The sequence below is a fragment of the Heloderma suspectum genome, chromosome 1 (genome assembly GCF_057233095.1).
Source record: "Heloderma suspectum isolate Gila_16-S chromosome 1, 16-S_ref, whole genome shotgun sequence".
In the NCBI taxonomy this organism is placed as follows: Eukaryota; Metazoa; Chordata; class Lepidosauria; order Squamata; family Helodermatidae; genus Heloderma; species Heloderma suspectum.
Window position 1 is genome coordinate 418,297,859 of NC_139458.1, and position 26,158 is coordinate 418,324,016.

The 26,158-nt window shown below is 45.3% G+C and overlaps 1 protein-coding gene across 1 annotated transcript in view; it reads left to right on the forward strand.

Annotated features, from left to right (window-relative positions):
* Nucleotides 1-26,158, forward strand: part of MSH2 (mutS homolog 2) — an 87,152-nt gene that overhangs the window by 52,220 nt on the left and 8,774 nt on the right. The window contains exons 9-12 of the mRNA XM_084829189.1: nt 12,492-12,615; nt 14,560-14,710; nt 14,861-14,958; nt 22,477-22,722. Coding sequence (XP_084685315.1) covers nt 12,492-12,615; nt 14,560-14,710; nt 14,861-14,958; nt 22,477-22,722 — 619 coding nt within the window. The remainder of the gene's footprint in view (nt 1-12,491; nt 12,616-14,559; nt 14,711-14,860; nt 14,959-22,476; nt 22,723-26,158) is intronic.

Consider the following 26,158-nt stretch of genomic DNA (forward strand, 5'->3'; position numbering starts at 1 on the left):
CAAATTATATTGCCAGCCTGTGCTGAGTAAACTTCCTGCTTATGGACTGCGGTTTAGAGAGCCGCAGATACGTTACATTATGTAACATCTATTTATTACTGTTACTGATAAAGTACCATTAGTGTATATTGCACTTTACAGAGGAAACAGCAAAAAAAGGGCCCTTGCTCCAGGAACTTATAATCTAAACTTTGACAGGACTGGGGGAGAAACAGAAAGAGGAAATATTTGTTTATTCATTTGTTACATTTATCTTCCGCCTTTCCTTCCAAGGAGCCCAAGGCAGCATACATGATCCTCTTCCTCCTCTCCATTTTTGCCTCACAACAACCACCCTGTGAGGTAGGTTGGGCTGAGAGTCTGTGACTGGCCTAAAGCCACCCAGTGAGCTTCCATGGCTGAGTGGGGACTAGAACCCAGGTCTCCTGAGTCTCAGTCCAACACTCTAACCACTACACCACACTGGTTCCCTGGAGATGACTGTGTCTTCTTTCTAGAGCAGCCTTCCCCACCCTGATGCGTAAAATGCAGATGGTGCACCAGCGTTAGCTAGAGGTAGGTGACTTCTGGATAGAAACAGTCCGGCAACTACCCTTGCTCTGATAATATCCTGATTAGGTTACTGAAGTCCCCAACCTCTTTGGGTGAGTGGACACATTTAAAATTTTGAGGGAGCGGCTTGGGCACTCTCACAAATTGATTGCCATGGGCGGGATTTGCCCATTCAAAAAATGGCTGCCGTGGCAGGCCTGGCTAGTCACAAAACCCTCATTCCCCAGAAGGCAACTGGTGAGACTAAAAGAAATATAACTTGCCCAAGAACCTAAGTACAAGGCAGAGGTAGGGACTGAGCTCCAAAACACAAAACCACTCTTTTGAACGCAAATAAAGGTGGTGCTGGAGGGCCCTTCACTTTGCAGCCCTTCGCTTTGCAGCATGCCAGCTTCCCAGTTAAAAATAATAATTGAAAAACTCTTGAATAAAATTAAAACCAAGTGGGGCAGGCAGCCTGGCGGGTGGCAAGACAGGTATCCGTGGGCAACATGTGGGGGACTCAGGGGCTACTGCAACCTCACAAGTTCATCAACAACTTCACTGGCTACTGGTCCAGTTCCAAGCTGTTGATCCAGATCCAAAGTGTTGATCTTAACCTTTAAAGCCCTGCACTTCTTGGGACCAAAGTATCACCAAGTCCAGGGAATGCTCAGCCCAAACAGGCTCACCCAGTGCCTATCCAGGTATGTTTTTACTGCAGAAGCAAAGACCTTATTTACCTGGGCTTTAACTATTATAATCTGGGTTTGCATTCAACTTTATGTCAATGGGTCTACTCTAAGTAGGACTAACATTGGATACAGCCCATGTTGTTCATTTCTACTGGAATGTGGCTTTAAAAAAATTGCTGCGCTGCTTTTGTTTCAAGTATGTAGTAACCCACTGTCAGTAGCCTAATTTCAGAACAGAGCTGAAGGAGTTAAATATGGGCTTCTGATACTTCCTTAAACTAGGTACATGGGAAGCTGCCTTATACTGAGTCAGGCCGTTGGTCCATCTAGCCCAGTATTGTTGCCACTGACTGACAGTGGCTCTCCAGAGTTTCCGGCAGGCGTTTTTTTTTCCAGCCCTACCTGGAAATGCCTGGACTAAACAACTGTGGGCTGGCTTGGATGATATGTGATCGTGATCTGGCCCATTTGCACAATGGAAAGTGAAGGCCCAACTTCCTGCTTCTGAAACCCACACAGTCATTTCACATACAGCTTATGTGTGTAAAATCCAACACATACATGCCCAGATCATGTGGTCAATTCCTGGATTTTATCTGGTAAACCAAATCTACAGTCTGGGCCTACTCGTATTGGATTTTAAGCACATAGGTCATATTCAAAATGTACAGCCCCACTCGGGTGTCCAGGGATGGTGGAGATGGGGCAGATGTGTTTGTTTATTTTTTTTAATTTACTTTACTGCACTTTTAAAGCACCCAATAACTGAAGTTCTCTGAGTGGTGTACAGTACATTAAAATGAAGTACAAACTTTCAAACAAAATAAAAACAGTGCAGAATAAAACCAGCAAAGAATAAAACCATTTCAGCATCATAAAATTAAATTAAAACCAGCAGCAGAATAAAGGCACTAAAAACAGTTCTTAAAATGACTGGAAAAATAAAAAGACCATCAGCTGGCACTGAAAGACCACAATGTAGGCACCAGGTGAGCCTCTCTGGGGAGGGCATTCCACAAATGGAGTGCCACCACTAAAAAGGCCCTCTCTCTTGTAGCCACCCGCTTCCCCTCATGTGGTGGGGGCACCTGGAGGAAGGCCTCAGACAATAATCTTAATGTCAGGGTAGATAAATGCGGTGGGTAGGGAACTAAGCCATAACACGAATGAGCCAGAATGAGGACAGGACTGGAATGATCCACTTTGGTCCAGACTAAATTAAATTCATGGTCTCTGTTCCATTACTACCCTTCTCTCTTTTCAAAAGGTAATACATACCTCTAGGACAACCTTGCCCAAACTGCCCATAGAGCTTCAGCAATCGCCCAGAGAGCTTCGGCTATTGGGCAGTATAGAAAAGTAATGAAATAAATAAATAAACCTTCAGATGTCTTGAGTTGCAACTCCTCCTTGAGTCCCAGTATTGGGAAAAAGGCAGGATATAAATCAATATAATAATAATAACAACAACTCCCATCATCCCCAGCAACTGGGGGAGGGCAAAGGGGAGGGCAACTGGGGATGCGTGGCACCGGCGTGGTAGAGATGGTGCATGTGGTTGGGCCAGCCCATGTGGCGGTGGCTTTCAAAGATGGTACCCGCTACATGGGGCTGTTAACAGCCTCCAGGCATGATCTGTGGCACTGATTTGTTCATCTGTTGATAGCATACTTAGGCATTTATAAACAACAAATTATAAATAAGCCTCAAGACTTAACCGGTAGTAAGACTGGCAGCATTTGTTCTTACCCTCTGAATAGATCTAGATGTCAGAATAGGTACAAATAGAACCAAGAGGAGAGAAGGAGCATGGTCACAGGGATTGAGATGTGAAGGCCTAGAAAAGAATTAGGAAAATTTGGTGGGGAAATGTTTTCTTCCCCCAAGGAAAATTCTTGGTTTTTTTCCAATTTTTGTTTGGAAAGATTGAACAGCTTTGGATTATGAAGTATTTTCTTTTAGAATATAATGTTATTCATTTATTTATTTCACTTCTGTACTATCCAATAACTGAAGCTGTCTGGGCGGTTTACAAAAGACAAGGTGTTTATATATTGTTACCCAGCCTTTACTCCCCACAAATGATTTCTGAAAAAGATGTAATAAGACTTTTATAAAAAGACTAGAGAAGTAAAATTTCTGGAAATAATGAAGCCATGGAGGTAAATACTTTTTTTTTAATCATCTCTGTAAGATTCCCAGCATAGTTATTTCCTTCATTCCTTATTAAAATTATTGATCTAATGTATGTTTTACAGATAGACATGTAGGGATGCTCCAAGTTATGCTCAGTTTCCCAAGATGTGAGTAGAGTCACCATATCATAATATGGAAGAAAATGTGCAGTCTTGGCAGTTTGGGTTTTGTTCTACTGAGTCCTGTGTTTCTGAGGTTGTTCTGATTAGTTGCTATAGCAGTCAGTTAACATAGTTCTAATCTCAAACCCATATGTGGAAAAAACACTGTAGGTTACCCCGTCTCTGTCACCAAATTTAATGAAACAGCATATGGGTTATCCCACCTATGTTTGTTTTAATAAGTTCTCAGTTTAACCTCACTGCTAGGGAACGCTGCCTCAGCTAAAAAAAAATGTTAACTTCTGCCACCAGAATAAACAGGAATAGGTTTAGGGATTTCCTTAAACTTCCTCACAAACAGGAACAGATGCAGTATACTAGTCTTCCTCTACCTCCAGTTCTTCCTGCTTCTTCTGGCTTCTAGGAAAATTCAGGTATTTCAGGGATTACTTTTTGACATTCCCTCTGGTCAGACATAAAATAAGAACCTAAAATATGTTATGTATAACTTGGTTTGCTTATAAAATTCTCATGTTTGGTATATTAAATGTAAAAGTATAGTATAGTTGGGGAAGGCTGTTCTAAACCAACAAAATGACTTTAGATCTGTAAAGGGTGCTAAAAAAAGTGTTGCTTATTTTTCTTTTTTTCCTGGAAACAAACCCTCCCCCCCATGGCTTCAAAAGCTCCAGAAATTTTTACATCTCTGCACAGGCACCCATAATACTCTCTAATGAGCCTTGGGTGAGTATTCAACAGCAGCAGTGAGTACAGCAACAGCTTTGGAAAAACACTTGAGGCCCATTTGTCCCCGGTCGCATGCAGTCTCTGGAACGTGGCGTACATCCTCCAGTTGCACATTAACTGTGTTATATAATGGACGGATTATGTTGCATTGTATTGTTTATTATTTTATTTACGACAATTATATGCCACTCTGTAACAAAGTTCTCCAGGCAATTTACAGCATTTAAAAAAACCACGCACATTGCTGTTGAAATATAATAAAAGGAAAACACATGAAGACAGTCAATAAAAACAAGAAACAGAGTTAAATCATCAGCCCACCAAGCCTCCATCTAGCCTACTTTGACTGGCAGCAACTCCCCAAGGTTTGGGGCAAATGTTCTGCTGCCTGAGATCCTTTTAACTGGCAGCGACTGACTCGAGGAACATCTACATGCAAAGCATGTGCGCTGCCATTGAGCAACAGTCCCAAGGAGGGAGGGGTGTGTGGAAGTAAGAGAGCACGAGAGAGAGAATTGATATGCCCTGAATTCAATCCAGATCTCCCTCCCCCGCCCTGAGAGAGAGAGTGAGAGGAAGATCCTGCTCCTCCCCTAGCAACTTATTTTCTCTTTAGGAAGGTCTACGTTGCACTTTTCTGAGCATCTTTGACTTATGCAGTGTTGGCATTCAGCTACTGCTGGTCCTCAAACAAAGCATTTCTCTGTAGGACCTGATAGTGTGGTGTGATCATAAAGCTTCGTCCCTCCTCCCTTTTTTCTGCAGGCTCTAGATGGCTTTATGTTTGCTGCAGTGCAGGTTAGAATATAACGTGGCTAGGTACAGAAAGCACATAAATCCTTTTTGGGATTTCATAATCTTTTTTTTATCATCCTTACAGGCTTGAGAGTGAAGGAAAGGAGCTGATGGAATATGAGACTTTCATCTCTTTTGAGATATTTCCCCCCAAAGCTCCTTGTAAAAGTGAGAGTCTCCCCCCACCCCACACACACCCATTTTTCAGCAGTGTTGAGTATAAGAAACCCATTTCCCTGATGTGATGGCTGTTTTGAAAGTGTCTTTTTAACTCAGACCTTTCCAGTAATGGTAGGACCAGCCAGCATGAAGTTAAAGAACAGTTATCCTAAAAGAAAATGCTAGGGATATATTTAATAGAAGATGGTTTCTGAATTTTGCTTTCACAAACATATTCTGTGGGCTTCTCTGAAGTGCAGAATTGCTCTTTATAACTAGAAGTCTCTTTAGTTGATATTTTGATCTATGGGCAGGTTGTGCTGGAATGAAAGGGTCACTATTACCCTTTACTTTATATAATGTATTTTAATGGTTTTTTAATTTTGATGAACCATCCAGAGAGCTTGGGCTGTGGGGTGGCATAGAAATATAATAAATGAAAATGAAATGGAAAGGATTAGGTACCTGATGTTGAAAGCCTTCTTATTTATTGATCAACAATTTGAAATACAAAGCAAGCTCCCATTTTCATTTCTTAACATACTCTGATATGGCATGGAAAGGGAAAAAAGGGGGGGTAATTTGGAGGGTATGCCACCTTCAGGACTAAACTTTTTTTTTTTTTAAAGGAAAGTAATAGCAGGGATCCTCAGGAATGCTGAACACCTTACAGGAGCTCAGTATCTTGAATCGTTTGTAAGAAACAATTTGTAGTAGGTTGGGAAGTCTGAGTGTTGCCCACCACAGCTGAGCCTTCCAACTAAGGATGGACGAAAGTCCCTTACCTGGTCCCGCAGCTATTTTTGGTGTGGGGGGGAGGCGCTCCGTTTCTCCCCCCAAAATTCTTGGTGAGGGGGAGGCGCCCCGCCCCTCCTGGAAATTCAGGCCGGGGGGGAGGCGCCCCATCCCTCCCCGCCGAAATTCTGGCCAGGGGGGAGTGCCCCGTCTCCCCGGCCACGAAATAAAAAAGTAAATTGTAAAAAAAAACAAAAACGTGATAGGCTACGTAACGATTTACGTAGCCTATCACGGCTAGATTTTCAAAGCAGCTGTGATAGGCTACGTAAATCTTTACGAAGCCTATCACGGCTAGATTTTCAAAGCAGCTGTGATAGGCTACGTAAATCTTTACGAAGCCTATCACGGCTGACTTTGAAAAAAAAAAGCGTGTAAGCAAATGGCGGCACTCATGGGCACCGCCATTTGCGTTCCTTATTTGGGCACAGGTAGTCTACATAAAGATTTACGTAGACTACGGCAAAAATAAGGGCAACGCAAATAGCGTTGCCCTTATTTTCGCCGTAGTCTACGTAAAGATTTACGTAGACTACCTGTGCCCAAATAAGGAACGCAAATGGCGGCGCCCATGGGCGCCGCCATTTGCGTATGTGCTTTTCCCCCCCCCCCCCCAAAGTCAGCCGTGATAGGCTACGTAAAGATTTACATAGCCTATCACGGCTGACTTTGAAAATCTAGCCGTGATAGGCTACGTAAATCGTTAAGTAGCCTATCACTTTTTTTTTTTTTACAATTTACTGGGAAATGGCGGCGGCGGCAGCTGGTCGGAAGACCGGCCCCTGCCGCCACCGAAACGCCGCTGGGACCCGCCGCCGAGAGGGACATTCGCACGAGGTAAGTCCCATCCCGGGGGGGTGGGGTGGGGGGGTGTCGGAGAATTTCCCCACCAATTTCGGGGGGCCGAATGCGTTGGCATTCGGCCTCCTGGAGATTCGTGGAGAAATTCTCTGACATCCCTACTTCCAACTACCTGCAGTGAACAAAGATCCTTGCATTTCTACCGCCAAATGTTTTGTTATTAATAGATTAAAATAAAATAAAATTTATTTTCAATATCTCAATAAAATTACAGAGTTTGACCTTGCAGAATGTTTCAAAATGTGTAACATGTTTTATCTGATTTTTATCCATTTACATTTTTTGTATGCTTGTTGTAAAAATAAAAGCTTTATTATCATCATCAGATGGCACATCCCTCCAAGTCATCAGATAAGCCATAGCAATCGTGAGAACTAGCAACAAACTATACTGGTGGATCATATTTGTTGCCTTTCAGTTTCTCAACCTATTGGATGTGGCTGTGGCACATTTGTAGTCTGGGAACCTGGATTATAATTGCTTCCTCACCCCATTTCAAATATTTCTGTATGCTGCAGTATAGCTAACTCTTGGCCAGACTGATGGTTTTCAAGTCTTCTTCTGGTCTTTCTTTTATCCTTTTACTCCTAGATGAGGTTCAACCCTGTGAATACCCACTTCTCCAAGGAGCGTAGCAATTCTTGCCTGGCAGGTAGCTTGACTCATACTGCTCGAGCATTACTCTCTGGGCCAGCCTTCCCTAATCTCATGCCCTCCAGATGTGTAGGACTACTGGCTGCGGGATTCTGGGAGTTGTAGTCCAACACAAGTGGAGGGCGCCTGGTTGGGAAGGCCGCCCTGTGTATATGGACAAGCAGCCTGACAAACTTTTCAACTGCCTGGTTCATTTTCTGTACTCTTTCTCTGTGAAGCGGTGCTGACATTCAGTGAATGCAGTCGACCACCTCTGTGGTCTCATCCTCTCTTTTGCTAATGTGTCCCTGCTGGGCAAATGTGAGAACATCACTGTGACAAAGCAATCACGGAAGCAGCTGCATCTTTTCACAGATACTCTTCCAAGCAGAATGGAGCCCCCAGGAGGGCACCCATTTTGTTTTGAATCTGCCCTGACATCTCACAGATGCATAGAAATGTGCGTTGGGTTTCCATGTAGGAACTTTGCCGGAATGGGCCTGGCTGGGTTGGAGCAAGGGACCTATCTGCTCCAGCACCCGTTTTCCTACAGTGGCCAGCCAGAGGCCTCTGGGAAGCTGGGAGATCCGGGTTCTAGTCCCCACTCGGCCATGGAAGCTCACTGGGTGACTTTGGGCCAGTCACAGACTCTCAGCCCAACCCACCTCACAGGGTTGTTGTTGTGAGGATAAAATGGAGAGGAGGATAATGTAAGCTGCCTTGGGTTCCTTGCAAGAGGAAAAAAGATGGAGTATAAATGCAATAAATAAATAAATAAATAGTCCAGCACATCTGGAGAGGCCCTGGTTGGGGGAGGCTGCCATAATGTTACCCCTCAGCAAACGGTATCCAGAGTCATGCTGCTTCTAATGGTGGAGGCTCCACTTAGCCATCATAGGTAATAGCCACCAGAAAACTTGCCCTCCAAGAATGTGTCTGTTCCCCTTTTGACAGTACCTAAGTTAGTGCCCGTCAGTGCATCTTGTGGGAATGAGTTCTGTAACATATTGAATTACTGTGTGAACAAGTGCCTCCTCTAGTACAGGGGTACAGAGCCTTGGGATGCCAACTCTGGCCTGCCATATGGCCGCACCCCCTTGCCCCGGCCACAATCATTAAGTTGTTTTCTGGCTTTTGTGTAGTTTTTCAACCATTCTAAAAGGTGGAAATGCCTCTCCTAGAGCTTAGTTTCTAGCAGTAAGAGCTTTAAGCTACAATATGCTGGTATTTTGGCCTTGCCCCTTTGCCTTTAGCCTGCCTACTGCTGGAATATGGCCCCCTGAGAGCTTCTCCAAAATGGATTTGGCCCTTGGACTGAAAGAGGTTCAGCGCCTGTGCTCTAGTCTGCCCTTTCTGGTCACAGCTGTCATTACTTACCATTGACATCATCCTTAATTTGCCAGGCATAAGCTGTTCCTTTCTGACATGGCTCCACTTAAGCCAGGACTGAGGGAATTCATAGAATAGTAGGGTTGGAAGGGGCTTATAAGACTATCGAGTCCAACCCTCTGCTCAATGCCAGATGCATGCCAGATGTGTCCCATGGGCATTGAACTTTGCAGCTTTTGGTAGGATCCCCCATGTTGTGTTGGGTGTGCTCCTGGCTGGCTTGGCTTAGCTTATTTCATGCCCTGTCACTGATCTCTGTTTTGCCTAATCCCTCCTTCCCCCAATGTTACCAGAAGGCATTGCTTCACACAAGGTAAATTGCACTTGCCACGAGTTGTGTGCTTGAGGGACTATATTACAGGAAGGCAGTGGTGAGTGTCATTTGACCTCACCGTGTATTGCTGTTATCTATGGGCCAGTGGCGAGAACCAGGCGAGAAGCTGCCCATCCCAATCTCTCTCAAATCTGCTGCTGCAGTATTTGCCAGACCTGTGGAAATTTCTTATACTGGCCTTCCCCAGCCTGGTGCTCTTTAGAAGTTTTGGACTACAACTCCCAGCTTTCTTGACTGTTGACCATGCTGGCTGGGGCAGATGGTAGTTGGAGGCCAAAACATATGGAGAGCCTCAGTGTGGTGAAGGATGCCTTATACCAAACTAGGAAATTTGCTATCTTCGCTTGCGTCCATTTCCCATCTCTCCCATCTCCGAGCCTTCATGTAAACCTCCAGGATTTGCATGCTGGTTACAAACGAAATGGGAAGCCGATTGCCTCTGACCCCTACTTACGAGCTCTGCAGCAGGATTTGACCTCCCCCTGTTGGAAGGGGATTGCTAGACAAAATGGACCTTTTGAGCTGGTCCAGCTTTTTTTGGATTAAGCCTTCTTTTTTGACAAATGTGGAAGTCAGGTGGGACATGGGGGTCACAAGCCAAAAGGACAATCCAATTGTTGAGCAGAAGCTGTGTGGTCTTAACCAGGAGCACAAGCAGCAGGGGAATAGCAGGGGAACCCAGGCAGGCAGGTCAGCAAGCAGGATAGAGCAAGCACTGGCTTATTCATTTGATTCATTTATACCAAGGGGTGGGGAACATGTGGCCCTCCAGGTGTTGGGGGACTGAAACTCCCATCATCCCCCACCATTGGGTATGCTGGCTAGGGCTCATGGGCACTGCAGTCCACCAACATTTGGATCTTTAGACCCTGCTTTTTTATAGCTGGACACAGTGTGAACATGACATAAAATATTCATATCAAACGCAAGCAAGTTCAGCCTGAAAACCAAATTAGCAACAGAATCAGCAGTGGTTGAAAGCAGTGGCAGCAGCATACGCAATACAATCCAAGATCCCCCCTCCCCAAAAGCCGGGGTTTTGTCACCCACCAAAAAGCAAGCCGTTTGAGTAGATGGCCGGATAAGATTCGCTCAGACAATGGCTTGGGCCTAGTCTGGAAGTTTGCGTTCCCAGCAGAGTCACCAGTAATCCGTCCGGGGAGGTGGGTGGGTGGGCTGACTCTGCAAAAAAACTGATGGCTTGGGTGGTTTTCAGCAGCTCATCCTGTTGCTTTTCCTGAAAATTCATCCACTTTAGACAGACCTGTCTACTTGTCTCTCCGTCTGGCAGCCTGCTGTTAGAAAAAGTGGTATTGACTGCTGAGAAGTAGGTCATATCTGCCTTGGGACTTCCCTGGATCCCTGTTGTGGTTATTTATCGCTCAAGTGACAGAAGCAATACACAAAGATGGGATTGGGCTGGGCAAGGTTTTGGTTGATCTTCCCTTGTATACTGTGTCCCCACATTGACTCCCCCTTCCCCTGCAATATAGTACTTGGGGATCTTCATGGGTGCTATGTGGTTTGAAGCAATCCTAATTATAAGCCCTGCCCCGTTAGCAGGCCCAGCCTCAATGTATGTATGTATGTAAGTATTGTGTTTCTTATACTGCCCAATAGCTGAAGCAGTTCACAGAACGGACCTAAAAAGAAAATATATATATTAAAACATAGCATAAAAACCTAATAAAATAAACAGTATACAGTAAAAAGAAAGTAAAACCAACAGCAGCAATAAGATCTAAAAAGCACAATTTAAAAACTGAAGGCATCCTTGACTCCAGTTCTTCAGCAAGGTGCATCACTAACACCTGCCCTCCTTTAAACCATCCCTCCCCCTCCCACAGGTGGTCCAATCAGCTCTCCGTAGTTGGTTCTTTAAGCCACCATTTAAATTTCCCACAATACCCCAGAGAGACACTAAGTTGAGACATTGTGGAAGGTTAAAATGGTGGCCCAGGGGTCCATCCACTTGTCTTTGATAGAGCATTGCTGCTGCCCACTGCCAGGTAGGCCTGCCAGGGGAGCAGCCCACCAGAAAGGATTTTGTCAGGTGCCGCCTCAAACTTGGAGTCTTATATAGGCAACAAATTCACCTCTACCATAAGCTCACAAAATGGTCTTGGACAAGCCACTCTCTCCTGGCCTTGGTGTTATCGATTTATTGGATTTCTCCAGTGCACGAAGCAATGTGCACCCCATGTATTCTTGCTGCTAGCTCCTTTTAGAGATCTCAAAGGCAGCCTGGCTAAACTCTCATTGTTGCCACTGAGACCCTGGTAGACTAGATTTACTATGATGGGCGTACAAAGTTCATCTGTATTCCAAATAATTTGCTCTTTGGAGAAGAGGGGTGTTATTCGTGAGTCTAAGAGCTAACAAAACCACATTACAGAATCTTTCCTGGACTATGTGACTTCAGATTGCAGGTGGGGAATTCGTTTTTAAATGCTCCCTCACATCAGGTAGATCCCTTCATTTAGAAGACGTGAAGTTGTATCCTTACGTAGCCAGTGTCTTAACACATCTCTTGGATGAGGTGTGATGTGCTGTAGGACAACCTCGTGGAGCCTTCACAAGCAAGTTGTTGGAGTGGTCTAGCCTGTTGATGTGCTAATTTTTAATGTGCATGGAATCTGTGTGAGAGGGCATTCAGAAACACGCTGTGTACAGCCCCCAAAGGCTTCACCATGCAATTTTTGCTGAAAGTGCCGATCGGTCCTTGGGCTGCGAAATGGAGCATACTGTGGATGTAACATGCCCTCCATGAATATTTGTTCAGATGCTGAGATTGAGTGAATCAAAGTCTTTAATCTACTGCATTTGATATTGGAGTTTATGTTATTAATTGAAGTTGTTTAAATTGAACTAATGGGATGTATCCAATGTTAGTCTCACTTAAGTCCCATTCATTTCAATGGGTCTACTTTAAGTAAGACTAACACTACACATGATGGGAAGGATCCAATGGGTCTGGCTACTAGTGCTAATGATGTTGCTCTAGCATAAAACAATACTTGCACAATGTCACTAATGCAGTGGGAAGAAGCAGCCATTTTTCATTATGCTAATTATGTTACACAAGCACTGGTTTATGCTGGCACAATGTCATTAGCACTCATGGCTAGACACCACAGGGTACTGCCCATTCCAATGAATTTTAAATGCGCAATTATGACAAAATAAATATGGCTGTAGAGTCTTTGATGGTTCCTTTTAAAACCTTTCATGACAATTTTCTCCCTTTTCTCCCAGGTGGAAAGCCACGAATACCTCGTGAAATCTTCCATTGACCCAAGCCTCGCCGAGTTGAGAGAGAATATGGATAAGCTGGAGGAAAAAATGCAGGGCGTGCTAAAGACTGCAGCCAGGGAACTAAGTATGTCAGGATGGGATTTGTTTTTTCTACAACATGCTTTTAGAGTTGTTGTTTTTCCAAAGTCATCTTTTCACCAATCTGATGTTCAAGAATGCTTCATATTCCCACAGTTTAGCATAAAGTGTATGCTGGCTTTATTTGAAATCTGTTCTTGGATGTTTATCAGGGTCCCCCCAGTGAGAAGTGGTGGATGAACTTCTTGAAGGATGGCTTGTCCACCACTATTAATCTTCACTTGCAATGTACGGCCACAGGAGAACTGGGTGTCTTCTAAGGTCCACTCATGAGTGAAACACAGCAGGCCTTGCCAGCACCCTGACTGAATTCATTGTACACTCTAAATCAGCCTTCCCCAACCTGGTGCCTCCTAGATGCGTTAAACTACAACTCCCATCACTCCAGCAGTGTGGCTGGCTGGGGATGATAGGAGTTTAAAACCCTATATGGTTCCAGCCCAGCCTATCTTAAGGAGCGCCTCCAGCAGCACCAGACAGGCCGCTTAACAAGATCAGCCTCGGATGGCCTTCTCTCTGTCCCATCAGCCAGGACAGCTAGACTGGTGGGGACGAGGGAGAGGGCCTTTTCTGTGGTGGCTCCCACTCTGTGGAACTCCCTCCCTAGGGTACTCCGTCATGCCCCCTCTTTAATGAGCTTCCGTCGTGCATTAAAAACGTGGTTGTTCAGGCAGGCATTTGGGGTGGGTTAGGGTATTTTAGCAAATGTTTTTATTGTAGAATTTTATTGTTTTAAACTGTTTTATTGTATGTTGTACATCGCCCAGAGTGGCTGGGTGACCAGCCAGATGGGCGATTAATAAATTTAATAATAAATAATAATAAATAAATTAGAGTCGGCACATTAAGAGGGCACCAGGTTAAGGAAGGTCGCTGTAGAATATCCCCCTGTTCCCAGGATCCTCTACACTGCCCAAGGTTTCCTTGACAGGTATTCTGGGAACCCTTAGCCCACAGGGTGATGTAGATGAGGTGTCCGGAAGGCCGAGAGTTTGAAAACTGTTGAGATGCTCACATCTGCCCATGTCGCTTGTAAGGAAAATAAAGTGATTCACAAAAGCTATAAATGAGAGCTGTCTCACACTTCTGTGTTGCATCTCTCTTTGGGTTTTATATGTAACGCCCAAGCTTACACATTCACAGTTGCGAGGTCTTTCCTGCCAAATCAGCCAGCATCATTATAGATCCTGTGACCAGTTAGGTGGCTGGCAGAGGGTGATTCTGGACTGTGGACTACTGTTTGGAGCAGCCTTCCCCCAGGTGGTGCCCTCTGGGTGTTTTGGACCACAACCCCCATCATGCCTGGCCATTGGGCCATGCTTCTTGGGGCTGATGGGAGTTGTAGTCCAAAGCATCTGGAAATCACCATGTTGGGGGAGGGTTGTCTGGAAGCCTACCTGGCACCTTCTAAAGACACACAGGTTGGCAGTCCCGATCCTACAAGGTTTGTGATTTTGAAGTGGGGAGGGGGAAGGCAGGGGCAGCTGGACCCTGTGTGGTCCTTGCTGCCTGGCAAAGGCTAGATATCTGTATTCATTTATCTTCTGCAATGGCTCTGTCAATCCAACATAGGTCAATAAATTACCCTTTTGGAATGTCCTGCTTCCCCTTGTCAGTCGGGGTGTTCTTCGATGGTATGGTATTACCCTTTAGAAATCCCTGTAGTGTAAGGAAACCCACAGCTTAGAGCACCTCTTCTGACTCCCTCATCTAGCCAGCTAGGTGTTAGGATGTATTCCAAGCCCTGTGACTATGAGTTAACTTCTCAGCAGGTGGCCTGGTACAATATCAAGCAGGGAAACCCAGCCAAGAGAGAAATTTGACTCACTGAGTGGGGATAATGAAAATGTGATTTGTGTGTTTATAATGCCACAATCAGTCATGCATTTTATTCCTCTCCCCCCCCCCCCAATCCCTTCTCTTGGAACAGGTTTGGAAGCTGGCAAGAGCATTAAATTAGAATGCAATGCACAGTTTGGGCATTTTTTCCGAATTACTTACAAGGAGGAGAAGGTTCTGCGGAACAATCTGAAATATAAGATCTTGGAAACCCAGAAGAATGGGGTGAAGTTCTCCAGCAGGTAGGTGCAATGCACAGGTCAGTTTGTTACACTGAAATAGCAGCAAAAGTAATCTCTGTACTACCCGGTAAATCAATGGAGAGTTGTCATGTAAGTTCGCTGAAGTTTGCAAGAGGTTTTGTTTTGTTTTGTGTTTTTGTTCATGTACAGTGCATTGAAAGAGATCAATGAAGAATACATAAAGAGCAGGAAAGAGTATGAAGAAATGCAGGATGTCGTTGTTAAAGAAATAATCAATGTTGCATCAGGTAAGGAAGATGGAAGACTGTGTGGTTATACCTGAAACTGTCAGACATGTTCCAAAAGACATTTCAACAGCTCTTCCCTGTAAAACTCTCGCAAATCAATTAGGAAAGGAGGCATAAGCCAGTTGTCATTGTCTCAGCCCTGGTTCATAACTGTGTCAGGTCAGGACAATTTAGGCTAACACTGGAAAGCATTTTACAGATCCAGCATGCAGTCATATGTCTACTTGAAGGGAAGTTCCATTGGAACCAATGGGACTTCCAAACCATGTTTACTTGAAGTAACAGGCTTGAAGTGCTCACATAAATGTCCTTAAGGAAGTTGGCAAAAATTCATTGGAAGTTCATTTTTAAGATGTTGATTCTAAATTCATCCCTTCCATCAACAGCAAGAAACTGAGATATGCTCCCAAACTAAACTGTTTAGTTTTTCTCTGGAGATTATACAGCACTTAGCTCAACATTTAGTTTCATAGAAGAATATTAGCCATAAAAGTTTGGCACAAATGCCACCAAAGAAACAGTAAAACCACATCAGAAGCTTCCTCTTTCCCCCATTTTTCTCCCTTCCCATCAACAGCACACCTGTCCTTCTGCCCCAGCTTCCTTTCAATGAACATTCCATGACCTGGCATCCTATCATAGCAGTTTGACCAATGGTCTTGTGTCTAGAAACTGAAATGAGTGCTCTGACAGCTCTGAACTTCAGGTTTTTGTGATGTCACAGCAGCTCAGCCAGTGGCTGGAGAGGGGTTTAAGATTGTCAGGAATTGCCAGCCTGTAGATGTGCACCCCAAAACATTCTTGTGCCGCTTTTGTCATGGACACAACTATTTTTTTTTTTTGCCAAATGTGCTTTTAATTTGACAGTCTGCATCACCGCTTGCCAGTAAGCATCCTCAAACAATGTCCACACAGAAACCCTGTGTTCATAAATAGGATATAGATTCACAAGCACCTGTAGTCCAAATATCTCTTCTGTTTGCTTGTCTTGCAACTGTACCAGATTGGGCTTTTCTCTGGATGACAATGAATTGATGAATAGGCAACAGCATCCTATCTCTTTGAATAAGATAGGGATACCAACAAACATAAACTGTTCCAGATTGCACGAGTACTTAGGTCTAGTGGCCGCCTAAGCACTTGGGCACGGGAGGTAAAGAAACACTGTGTTCTAAACGAGCATGGCTGAATATATGTCAGGTTGGGCTTTGTGGCTATTAACAAAACACAGACACAGTCTTCAAAGCTAACAGCTGATTTGAATTAAACCAAAGCGCTACTTTTTAGGCCTCCTGCTTTCTGTATTCCCTTAAATGCATCGAGAGGTATCAATATTCCACATACATTTGAGGCACAGTGGCTAATTTCAATATAGCATCTTTCAAAAGAGGTTCATTCACACAACCAATCCCTGCCTACACTGTCCCGGTTCGCATGTAACAACAAAATCATGGGTTGTATAAACCATGGGTTGTTGGGGTTGCACAGACAGCATGGCCAGTGGTCAAGAATGCTGGGAGTTGTAGTCCTTCAGGATATCTGGAGGGCACCAAGTTGGGAAAGGCTGCGCGACGTGGTTTGGAACTCTGTTCATGAAGCAGCCACTAACTATGCAGAGGGTGCTTTAAATTCCTTTCCTTGGCAGTGGTCTTCAAACAACCATTGGCTACTTTATGATGTTTTAATGATTGCTTAGCAGTCGTTCTTAAATGTTGATTTTTAATCTTTTGTAAGCTGCCTAGGGAATTTTTAATTGATTAGTCAGGATATACAATCCTTACGTAAATAAAATAAGCATGGCTGACAAATGGCTTGTGAGGGGATGGAACCTGGCCTCGGTGCGGTGACCATTTTGTGATGAATTGACAAAAAAGGCACAGGCAATTAAGTCAGTGTTCAAACAAATTAACCGAGCTCTAATGAAAAGTCTGTATAAAATCCCTATTTTTGATCTATTCAATGAATGGACAAATAGATTGTACCGATTAAATACTTCCATTCTTTATTTGTAGGTGTTCTTGTGTTTAACGAGGCTGCAGAATTGGCTAGGTTTTTTTTGTTTGATTGGTTTTTGGGTTTTATTGCCTGACACAAAATGCATGTAGCTTTCTGTATTCTGTTAAAGAGTGATACCCTTAAAGGGTGTCACCAAAGTGTCACAGGAAAAAGCAGTTCCTTATTCCAAGGAGCTTAGAATCAAAGGACTAAAGGAGGCCAAAGTCCAGTTCTTGACTCTTTGCATCCTATAGTGCAGGGCTAGCGAACTGGTTTGGAGTGAGGCCGCTGGATGATTCCCCCCACCCGGCCCAACGTGGGCCAAATGATGTCAGAGGGCATGGCCACTTGGCCCATTGGGTTTCTCCAGCTGGTGCTTCGGCCAGGGAAAGCCCACATGCAGTAAAGCTTCAGCAACTGAGGTGCTAGCTGGAAGAGCATTCATTCATCTGGCACCTCGGTCAGGGTGGTTTCGCCTGCTCCACCCCTTCCCCCATTGGGAGTGGGCAGAGTGGGCATTGCTAGCAGGGAGCAGAATCTCTGCTGTTATTATCAACCAGTGATTGGAGATGACAAGTGGGGCTTCCCCTCCCTGCTAGACGTCAAGGATGGGGTTTTGAGGAGGGGGAGGAGCTGTGCCCGAGGCCTCGCAAGCCAGATGATCTGGTTTGGTGGGTCAAATTGGCCCTTGCGGTGGAGATTTCCCATGCCTGCTATCATGCCTACAAAGGCATTTGAGTGGTATAGCACCGCATTTGCATATTATGTTGCTCAACAGTGTAGACAGCTCTTGTGAGCTGTTAATAGTATGCTGATTGGACATTCAGCATCTGGATCATGTTCCTGCAGATAGTGACCATCCCTTCCCCCTTGGGTGCTTGGAATTGTTGTTAGGTGTTTCAGCAGCACTGTTGTGCATGAATCCTGTTGTCATAGGGCCATAATAATATCAACATTAAGTGTATTGTTACCCCACCCTTCCTTGAAGGAGCTTGGGGGTGGAGTATATGGTGCCCCCATGCATTTCTCACAGCAACTCTGGAGATAGCTTAGGCTGAAATGGGATGACTGGTACAGGATCGGAGATAACAAGGGGATTCCTCTTCGCACTGCCTGCCCTCCATTGGGAAGGGGGCGGGGCTCATGGAGGGAGCCCAGGCGGCTACAGGCTGGGTGGACAACCTCCGTGGAGTGGAGGTTGTCTCCTCCTGGAGTTGGCAGTACATAGCTAGATGGACCAAGGGTTGTATTCAGTATACAGCAGTGCTCACAATGTTTGTATTTGCCCTTTAGTGAAATCTAACAAGTATGCCCCCACTGCCACTACCACCACCATGGCTGCGTAAAAAATAAGAGAGATGGGACATCCGTAGTTGGCTTTCCAGTGTCTAAGTCCAAGACTCCCTCTGCCGCAGCATGCTAGCATGTTCAGCAGTAGTTTTAGAAGTAAGCTATTAGGGTGATGCCCCCTGATTTGGAGGGGTGGGTACTGGGAGCAGTATTGCAAACATCTCAATGATTTTGTTTAATGGTATTTTTCATATTTGATTAGCTATCACCGTCCACCTCTCTAACGTTTCCATCCAGGGTATATCTATGCAGTTGTTTCCCCAGTACCCTTATGTGTGTCGAAATTGGTCTCTGAACATCTGGCCAAATGTACTTGCACGGTAGTTATTAGTTCATGTCTTTGTACAATAAAATGCATGGTTGGGAAAGTGCACGAAAGCAAACTGGAATGGTTGGTGTGTGTTTTGGCTGGGGTGGGGGAGATGATGTCCAGAAGATCAAAACAAATTTCTGTGGAAGCTTTGATTTTTAACAGGTCTGACTTGTCAACTAATTTATGTGTGTGTCAGAACCAGCGGTAGAGAAGACAAGGCGTTTTTCCACAGCCAGGATGGATAAAAGAGGCTTAATTGGATGTTGCCCTTTTACTGGTTTTTATTTAGCTGTGCACTGAGGTGGCAATGGTGTTCAGTGGAAACGTTTCCAGAGAGAATACTAAAACATGCAAGAGCAATTTCCCTGGTGTGCATTTGTGGAATGAACTTTCTAAGCACTAAAATAGTGTCCCTTGGTAATTTACCTACTTTGGAGGCTCATCAGATAAGGAGCAGAATCCTGAACATCTCAATGCGTTCTGAGTGTAGTAAGTTTAAAATGCTTACTTGGAGTCTACTGATATTTGGCTCAAACCAGAGTTGACTCCCTGCAGAATAGTGCTGTGCATAACTCAGGTCCTGGTTTGCAGGGCAAGTGCAAATCATCCTTTGCCAGTTCTGATGTAACAGTAAAGCATGGTTTGCCCCAAACCAGGAACTGAGTGGGATGGTGCTGTTGCACTCATGTCCTATTTGTGAGTTTCCCACAGGCAGCTGGTTGGCCACTGTGTGAACAGAATGCTGGACTAGATGGATCCTTGGTTTGATCTAGCATGGCTCTTGGTATGTTCCTGTGTTCTTAACTAACCAATTATTCAGAGCAGAGGAAGGATTGTGTGTGGCTGAAGCTCCTTCTAGGCTCTTTCTCTTAGCTCCAACTCATGGAAGGGCCACCCAAAATTGGTAACCAGTCCAGGTGGACAGACTGTCCACAGTGCATTGCATCACTCTGCTCATTTCAATCACATGCAACATATGTACATCAGTAGACTTGTTCCAAAAACTGTCTTATGTTTCCTTCTTTTTTCATGCTCAGGCTCAAGAAAGGGGAGTTTCTGTATTCAGAAAGCATGATTTATGTTTGTGCTGTTTTATTTCTGCTAATGGTTATATTTTATTCTGTTTTTATGAGTGTACTGGCTGTAATGGTTCTCTGATTATTGTTGGCTGTCTAGAGGGCCTTTGTGGTGGAACAATGATGATATATTTGTGTCTTGCCTTTCTGGCCTTTGGCAGGTTAAGGCCTATGGAACAAAACATGATAGAGTTCTCCCAACGGCAATACTGGTTGGGGATGATGGGAATTGTAGTCCAGCATATCTGGAGGGTGCCCGGTTGGGGAAGCCTGCCCTAAGAAGAAGGGAGAGATGGAGGAACCTCTTTAGAGCCCATTTATCCCTCCTCCCACCTCTGTTTTTCTCTTGGGCGGGTCTGAAGCCACAGTGGTAGTTCAGTTTTGTCCAAACAGAAGCTTTAAATAATTATTTTCCTGGAACTGCAAAAGGAAATGTCATAGAACAAAGCTCCATTAGCACAGTCTTTAGAAAGCATCAGATTTTTTTAAAAATGTGGTATTTTTAAAACACACACACGTGTGTATGCGCGTGCGCGCATGTACGCATGCATGTTTTCTGCTGAAAAGCAGCACCCGAAGCACATTAGCAACCCATCTAAAAACAGTTCTCTGCATTTATGAAAACAAAAATCAATAAGTCAGTCAATAAAATGCCAGCAGAATAGCAGATAAAAGACCCACAACCAAATGAAAAGAGCCACCATTTTTGAAAGATCTCTGTTCAGCCAGCCGGCCTTCATCTGTTGCCAGAAAGCCCATTTGATTCCCAGTCCCTAGGTTCCTCCATAAGGTTAGTGTCACCAAAGGGAAAACCCATCTCTGTGTTCACCTCAGGTAAGGAGGGAGGCAGAGACTTCCCTGAGATACTCAGACTCTAGATTGTGCAGGCCAGGGCTGCACAACCCACAACCCCCCATGCTCCCGCCTCCCTCCCGATCGGGGTCTCTGCTTCCGTGTTGCTAATGTCGGCACAGAAGCAACAATGCCCTTCAGGGTCGCTGGGAGGAGAGGATGCTTGGAGCGGCCAGCCTCCCTGGTTCTGCACCAGTTAGCAGTGCAGAAGCAGGGATGCTTGTTGCTGCTGCTGCTGTAGCCTCACCATCCCACAGTGACGCCAGAGCAGCCCCCCATCCCAGTGATCTTGCGCGAGATTGCTGGGATGGGGATGAAGATAAATCCTCCCCACCTCCGTTCGTGTGCGGAGTGTAGAGGGGGAGCTGCCAAAACTGGATGCAGCCGAAAAGGTTGTGCCGCCTTGGTGTAGGCTGTTAAAGGTCAGCAGCAGCACTTTGAACTGGGCCTGAAGCAACCAGGCAGACTGTGCCTTTGACGTCTGATCAGAGCATGGTGCTCTCCGTAACTTCCCCTGTGGGAAGATGAGCTGCAGTATTCTGTGTTAGCTGCTGCTTCTGAATGCTTTTCAAAGGCAGCCCCATGTAAAATACGCTTTGAGTAATCTACAGGGGAAGTTCCTAAAGCATGGATGGCGGAGGTCAAAACTTTATCGGAGAAGTGTGGCTGCCATTGGCTCACTAGCCTAAGCCAGTAAAAGCTGCTCCTAGCCCCTGCAAGCCATCTGAGAATCCAGCAAAGGCTCACAGCAGCCTTGTATTTAAGCACTCGCCTGGTAGCCACAGGTGACACGAAATTGCATGCAGGTTGGTGGAGGAGGGGCAGCCTCGGCACTAGCAGAGAAACCAAAGGAGCTGTGAGAGGAGGAAATCCTGCTCTTCCACGCCTCACATAGAAATGCAGTGGACTGCTGCAGGAGGGACAGAACTCTCTGACCCTTCTCTGCCATCCCACAGCAAATAAGTAGGGTGGGGGTGGGGGGCAGGCTGGCAACTTTTGTGGGCTTATTTACAAAGCTGGTTTGGAGTCTAGGAGCACCCTCCAAATCTCATCCAGTCCAACCCCACTAGGTCAGGCAAAAGCACAGTTTTGCCCACAATCATCACTGCTTCCTTGCTTGGGTTAAGCATCAATTTGCTAGTCCTCAACCATCCTGCAGTTGCATTCAGGCATACGCTTAGGGAATCCACTTCTGCTCCCAGATTTGATGAAGGAGATCAATGGAGCTGGCTGCTGGCATCCTGTCAGGAATGCTGCATGTCTTATAAGCCAGACTTCAGCAGCAGCTTGGATGCTGACCTGGAGAGAGAAGGGTCAGCTGGGTCAGCAGCACAGCCCACAGAGATGCTAGAATTGCACCCTGATGCTGAGCCTAAATCCAGCAACCAACGGCATTCCAGAACCTAAAACCGCGAACATGAGGCCGTCAAGGCAGGACCCTCCTGGTGACTGTTTTTCTAGGTCTGGGATGTTGAGCTTCTTTCAGTCCGAGGACCAAATTCCATTTCAGAGAAGCTCTCGAGGCCACATTCCAGTGGTGGGCAGGGGCAAAGAGGACCGAAATACCAGCATATTGTAGCTTAAAGCTTTTACGGCCAGTAACTAAGCCTTAGGAGAGGCATTTCAACCTTTTAGAATCGGAAAAAACACTGCTCAAAAGTTGGAGGAATGGGGGTGGGGCCGAGGGCTTTTGGGGAACCCTAAAGAGCAGGATTTAGCCCCCAGGTAGCCAGATTTGGTCCGTGGGCCTGAGATTCTACACCCCTGTTTTAAGGAACGTAAAACTCCATCCCCAGATGAACTTAACACGTTATCAGCTGAAACTCTCATGTGCTGCAATGGCTGAAGCGGGTGATGCCAAAACAGCGACGAGACTCTTTTTGGATTTCTGCACAGTGAAAGCTGCATTGAGCTGTACCCCTTTTCCGACAGGGTATAAGGAGCCCATACAGGTTCTGAATGATGTCATAGCCCAGCTGGACGCCATTGTCAGCTTTGCCCATGCGTCGAACGGGGCTCCAGAGCCATACGTACGCCCAACAATTCTGGAAAAGGGGCAAGGGAGGATTATTCTGAAAGGTGCGCGGCACCCCTGCATCGAAGTTCAAGATGATGTTGCCTTCATCCCGAACGACGTGACCTTTGAGAAGGGCAAGCAGATGTTCCATATCATTACTGGTAAAGGCTTCATTTATATGCCATGTTTGTGTTGCCTCCCTGCCTCCCACCCCACTTTTGAGTCGTGTGCGATGCTTTTAAAATAGTTTGCATCCTTGCTTCAAAACAGACAGGAAAAGAGTGTGATTGTTTCTCCAGATTGGTATTTTGCACTGAGTTGGGCGTTTGATCATTTTGGAGGGGGTGGGGGGAGGCATATTCAGGCAAGTCTAACGTTCTGGTTGATGCACAATTGGCCCAGCATACAAATTAGTGGGGGTGACTTTTGTGAGATGCAAACACAGAAATAAACGTGGAGAGCTGTGGCTGCAGGGGTGGTGGCAGTGCTTACTGTGGAAGATGTCTGGAGTAAACCCACCTCCTCTGTTTGTTCCTTCTAGTTACTTGTTTGCTTGTTTCATCCCTCCTCCTCCTCCCCCCCTCTCCTCTCCTCTTCCAAGAAGTCCCAGATAGGAATGGCTTTTTTGTTTTGTTTTTGCCCCAGCTTAAATCTGTCACTGTTGCCTTTTTTGAAGATCCTCCAACTTTTCTTTAGTTATCCTTCAGCTTTATTGACCTTGTGTCTTGAAAATGATTCCAGCAGTTATGGAGGGATGGGTATTTCTGATATGAAAAAAGCTTTTGAGTTCATAGCAGGGGGATATACAACCAGTGATCTGGGCAACACCGTCTGTCCCTGGGCTAACCCATTTGGTCTCCAGCATAGCCCCTTACCCAGAACTCTTCCCCTTCTATTATGCTCCTATAACAAGTCCCCCATTCAAACCTCCTGTTATGCTCCTGTAACAAACCACCTCTCTTTTAAAACGTATCTGAATAAAGGGCATGTCCAGGCATCTCTAGGAAACAAACTTTACCTAACTTTGCCTATATGAAACTTGACTCCCTCTCCCCCACCATGACTCAGCCTTGTGTTAAACAGGTACATGGAGGAGTCACCTGAAAGATGCTTGATCAAAGTCATTGACTCATCATTTTGAATTCTTAACCGCTCTCTGGGTGTTTCCCGCTCTCCATAACGATACCTTTGATTGTGAAATCTTGCCTTCTCCACGTGGTTGTTGGCTGAGGGCCATTTGCCTCTCTACCACCTGGAACCCAGGTGCCTTCCCATCTCTCTTTCTCTCACACACACACTTGCAAGCTGCTTTGGAGATTTAGTCTTAGGATTTTGGTTCCTGATATGAAAGCTTTGGTAAGCTAACTCTATGTTGCGTTTATCTTAAAAGCAACTGGCCATTTTGGAACTTCTCTTTGCTTATTTCTTAAATATGCTCGGTTGGGCTCAGGAGTTGATTCGGCTATTTTCATAGCCTGAGGCTGCTCTTATGTGCTAAACCACTTGATCCATACTAGCTTGGTTTCACAGAGTTTAAAGGAAGTCCTGCTTTAAAAAAGCGGGGAGGGCGTTCTTCTCCATAAGTACAAACCCTAAGCCTGGATTACCCACGTGATCAGGCTAAGGCTTATTAATCACTGAAGATCCTGCACCTCTACCCCTGCAAGGCAGGATAGGCTGCAAGACACTCTTGGTTGCATATTTTGGAGGTAAAACTGCCACTAGTCATAGCTCCTCAGTGGCTTTCTTACAAGCCAAACATGAGCAAAGGGCTATTTAACCCCCTCATTAACAGAGGCTTTGGCAGATGTGAGGATCCACCAGGGATCACTGCTGCAGGTTGCTCCATCCTCCTGGCAGCAGAGAGTGAGCTGGGAGAGTGGCTGGCATCCCAGTATATATAATGTCACGGAGCCGCTGCGTGTCCACTGACCAGCCCAGGCACTGAGAAGAGCTGCAGCTGGGGAAGGGGTGGGTGCGAGGGTGAGCCAACCTTTAAAGAGAGCAGAGGAAGAAAGGAAGGAGAGAAGACAGAGGAGGAAGGATGGCAGGAGAGAGAGAGCCGCAGGAGGACGGTGTGGGGAGCCAGTTGAAAGCAGAAGTGGGCAGAGAGAGGGAAGGAGGAGGAAGAGGAGGTGGCCCAGGCAAAAACAGAAACGGGGAGAAATCAGCAGACAGGACAGGGCAAGTTGACTGAGACTTAGGGGGCTGTCTTCTCGTTGGCCTTACCCAGCCCCAGAGGAACCCAAGGGGGCACTACTGTTCCCTGGGTAGGGCCCAAGACCCCTGACTCACCCAGGCAAGACCAGAGGAATCCCCTTGGGCAGGAAGACCGGAGTACTATTAACCCAGAGGCTGCAGGTGATCTAGTCTCCTAATGGGGGGCGGGGTGGGCGCTATTCTGTTTGCCTCTTTTGCAGGGGGGAAGAGCAATCTACACACACACACAGCGAAACTTACCTTCTCCCTAGGAAGAATGAGGCAAAGCCACTGTGAGCCTGGCTTGCCAAGGCTGGTGGTGGCAACCGGAGAGGGATCGGATGCTTGAAGAGAAACAGGAAAAACTCCCTGAAAAGGAAGTAGGCTATTCCCAAGGGTGGCCAAAACTGAGAAGTCCTGACTTACCTGAAGGACCCTTGAGAGGGCTAAGGCTGAGCTACTTGCCAGAAATGCAGGGAAAGGGGGTGGTGAGGGGAACATGTATAGAGGTGTAAAATTTCTGGAAATTTTGAGGTCATGGAAAAAAACCATTTTTTCCTACCTTGGGGGGTGGGGGGAATTGGACAAATTGAAAAATAGGCAATACTTATTTTTTTAGTGCAATTTGCAGATCTAAAGTCACTTTGTTGCTTTAAGACAGCCTTCCCCAACCTGGTGCCCTCCAGATGTTTTGGACTTCAGCTCCCATCAACCTCAGGCAGCATGGCCAATGGTTAGGAATGCTGGGCACTGTAGTCCAAAATATCCGGAGGGCACCAGGTTGGGGATGGCTGCTTTAGGAACATAATGCAGCCTTTCTGTTTGTAAAGTTATTTTATGTATGACTTAGTTTGCTCATAACATTATCATTATATTTTAAAACGTTTGAAAGTAAACTCAGTTAATAAATTTGTAATTATCGTCTGAATAGATTAGAACTACATGAAATGATTGCTACAACATCAGAAACACAGGGCTGTATGGAACAAAACCCAAGCTGTCAAGAATGCACGTTTACTGTCAAGAATGCACAGTGATGACTCTACTCACATGCTGGGAAACTGAGCATAAACGTCTATCAGTAAAATATACTTTAAATAAATAATTTTAATAAGGAATTAAAGAACTAAGTATGCTGGGAATCGTACAGAGAGGATTAAAACAATATTTTTCCCCCATGGCTTCGTTATTTCCAGACATTTTACATCTCTAGTCTTTCTGTAAAAGTGTTCTTATTACATAGTTTTTACAAATCATTCTGAGGGGAGTGAAGGCTGAGTAACAATATATAAGTTGTTTATCTTAAATTCTAAAAGAAAATACTTCATAATCCAACGCTGTTAAATTTTTTGGAAAAAAAACAAAAACGGTCCTCAGAAAAAAAATGGAAATAAACTG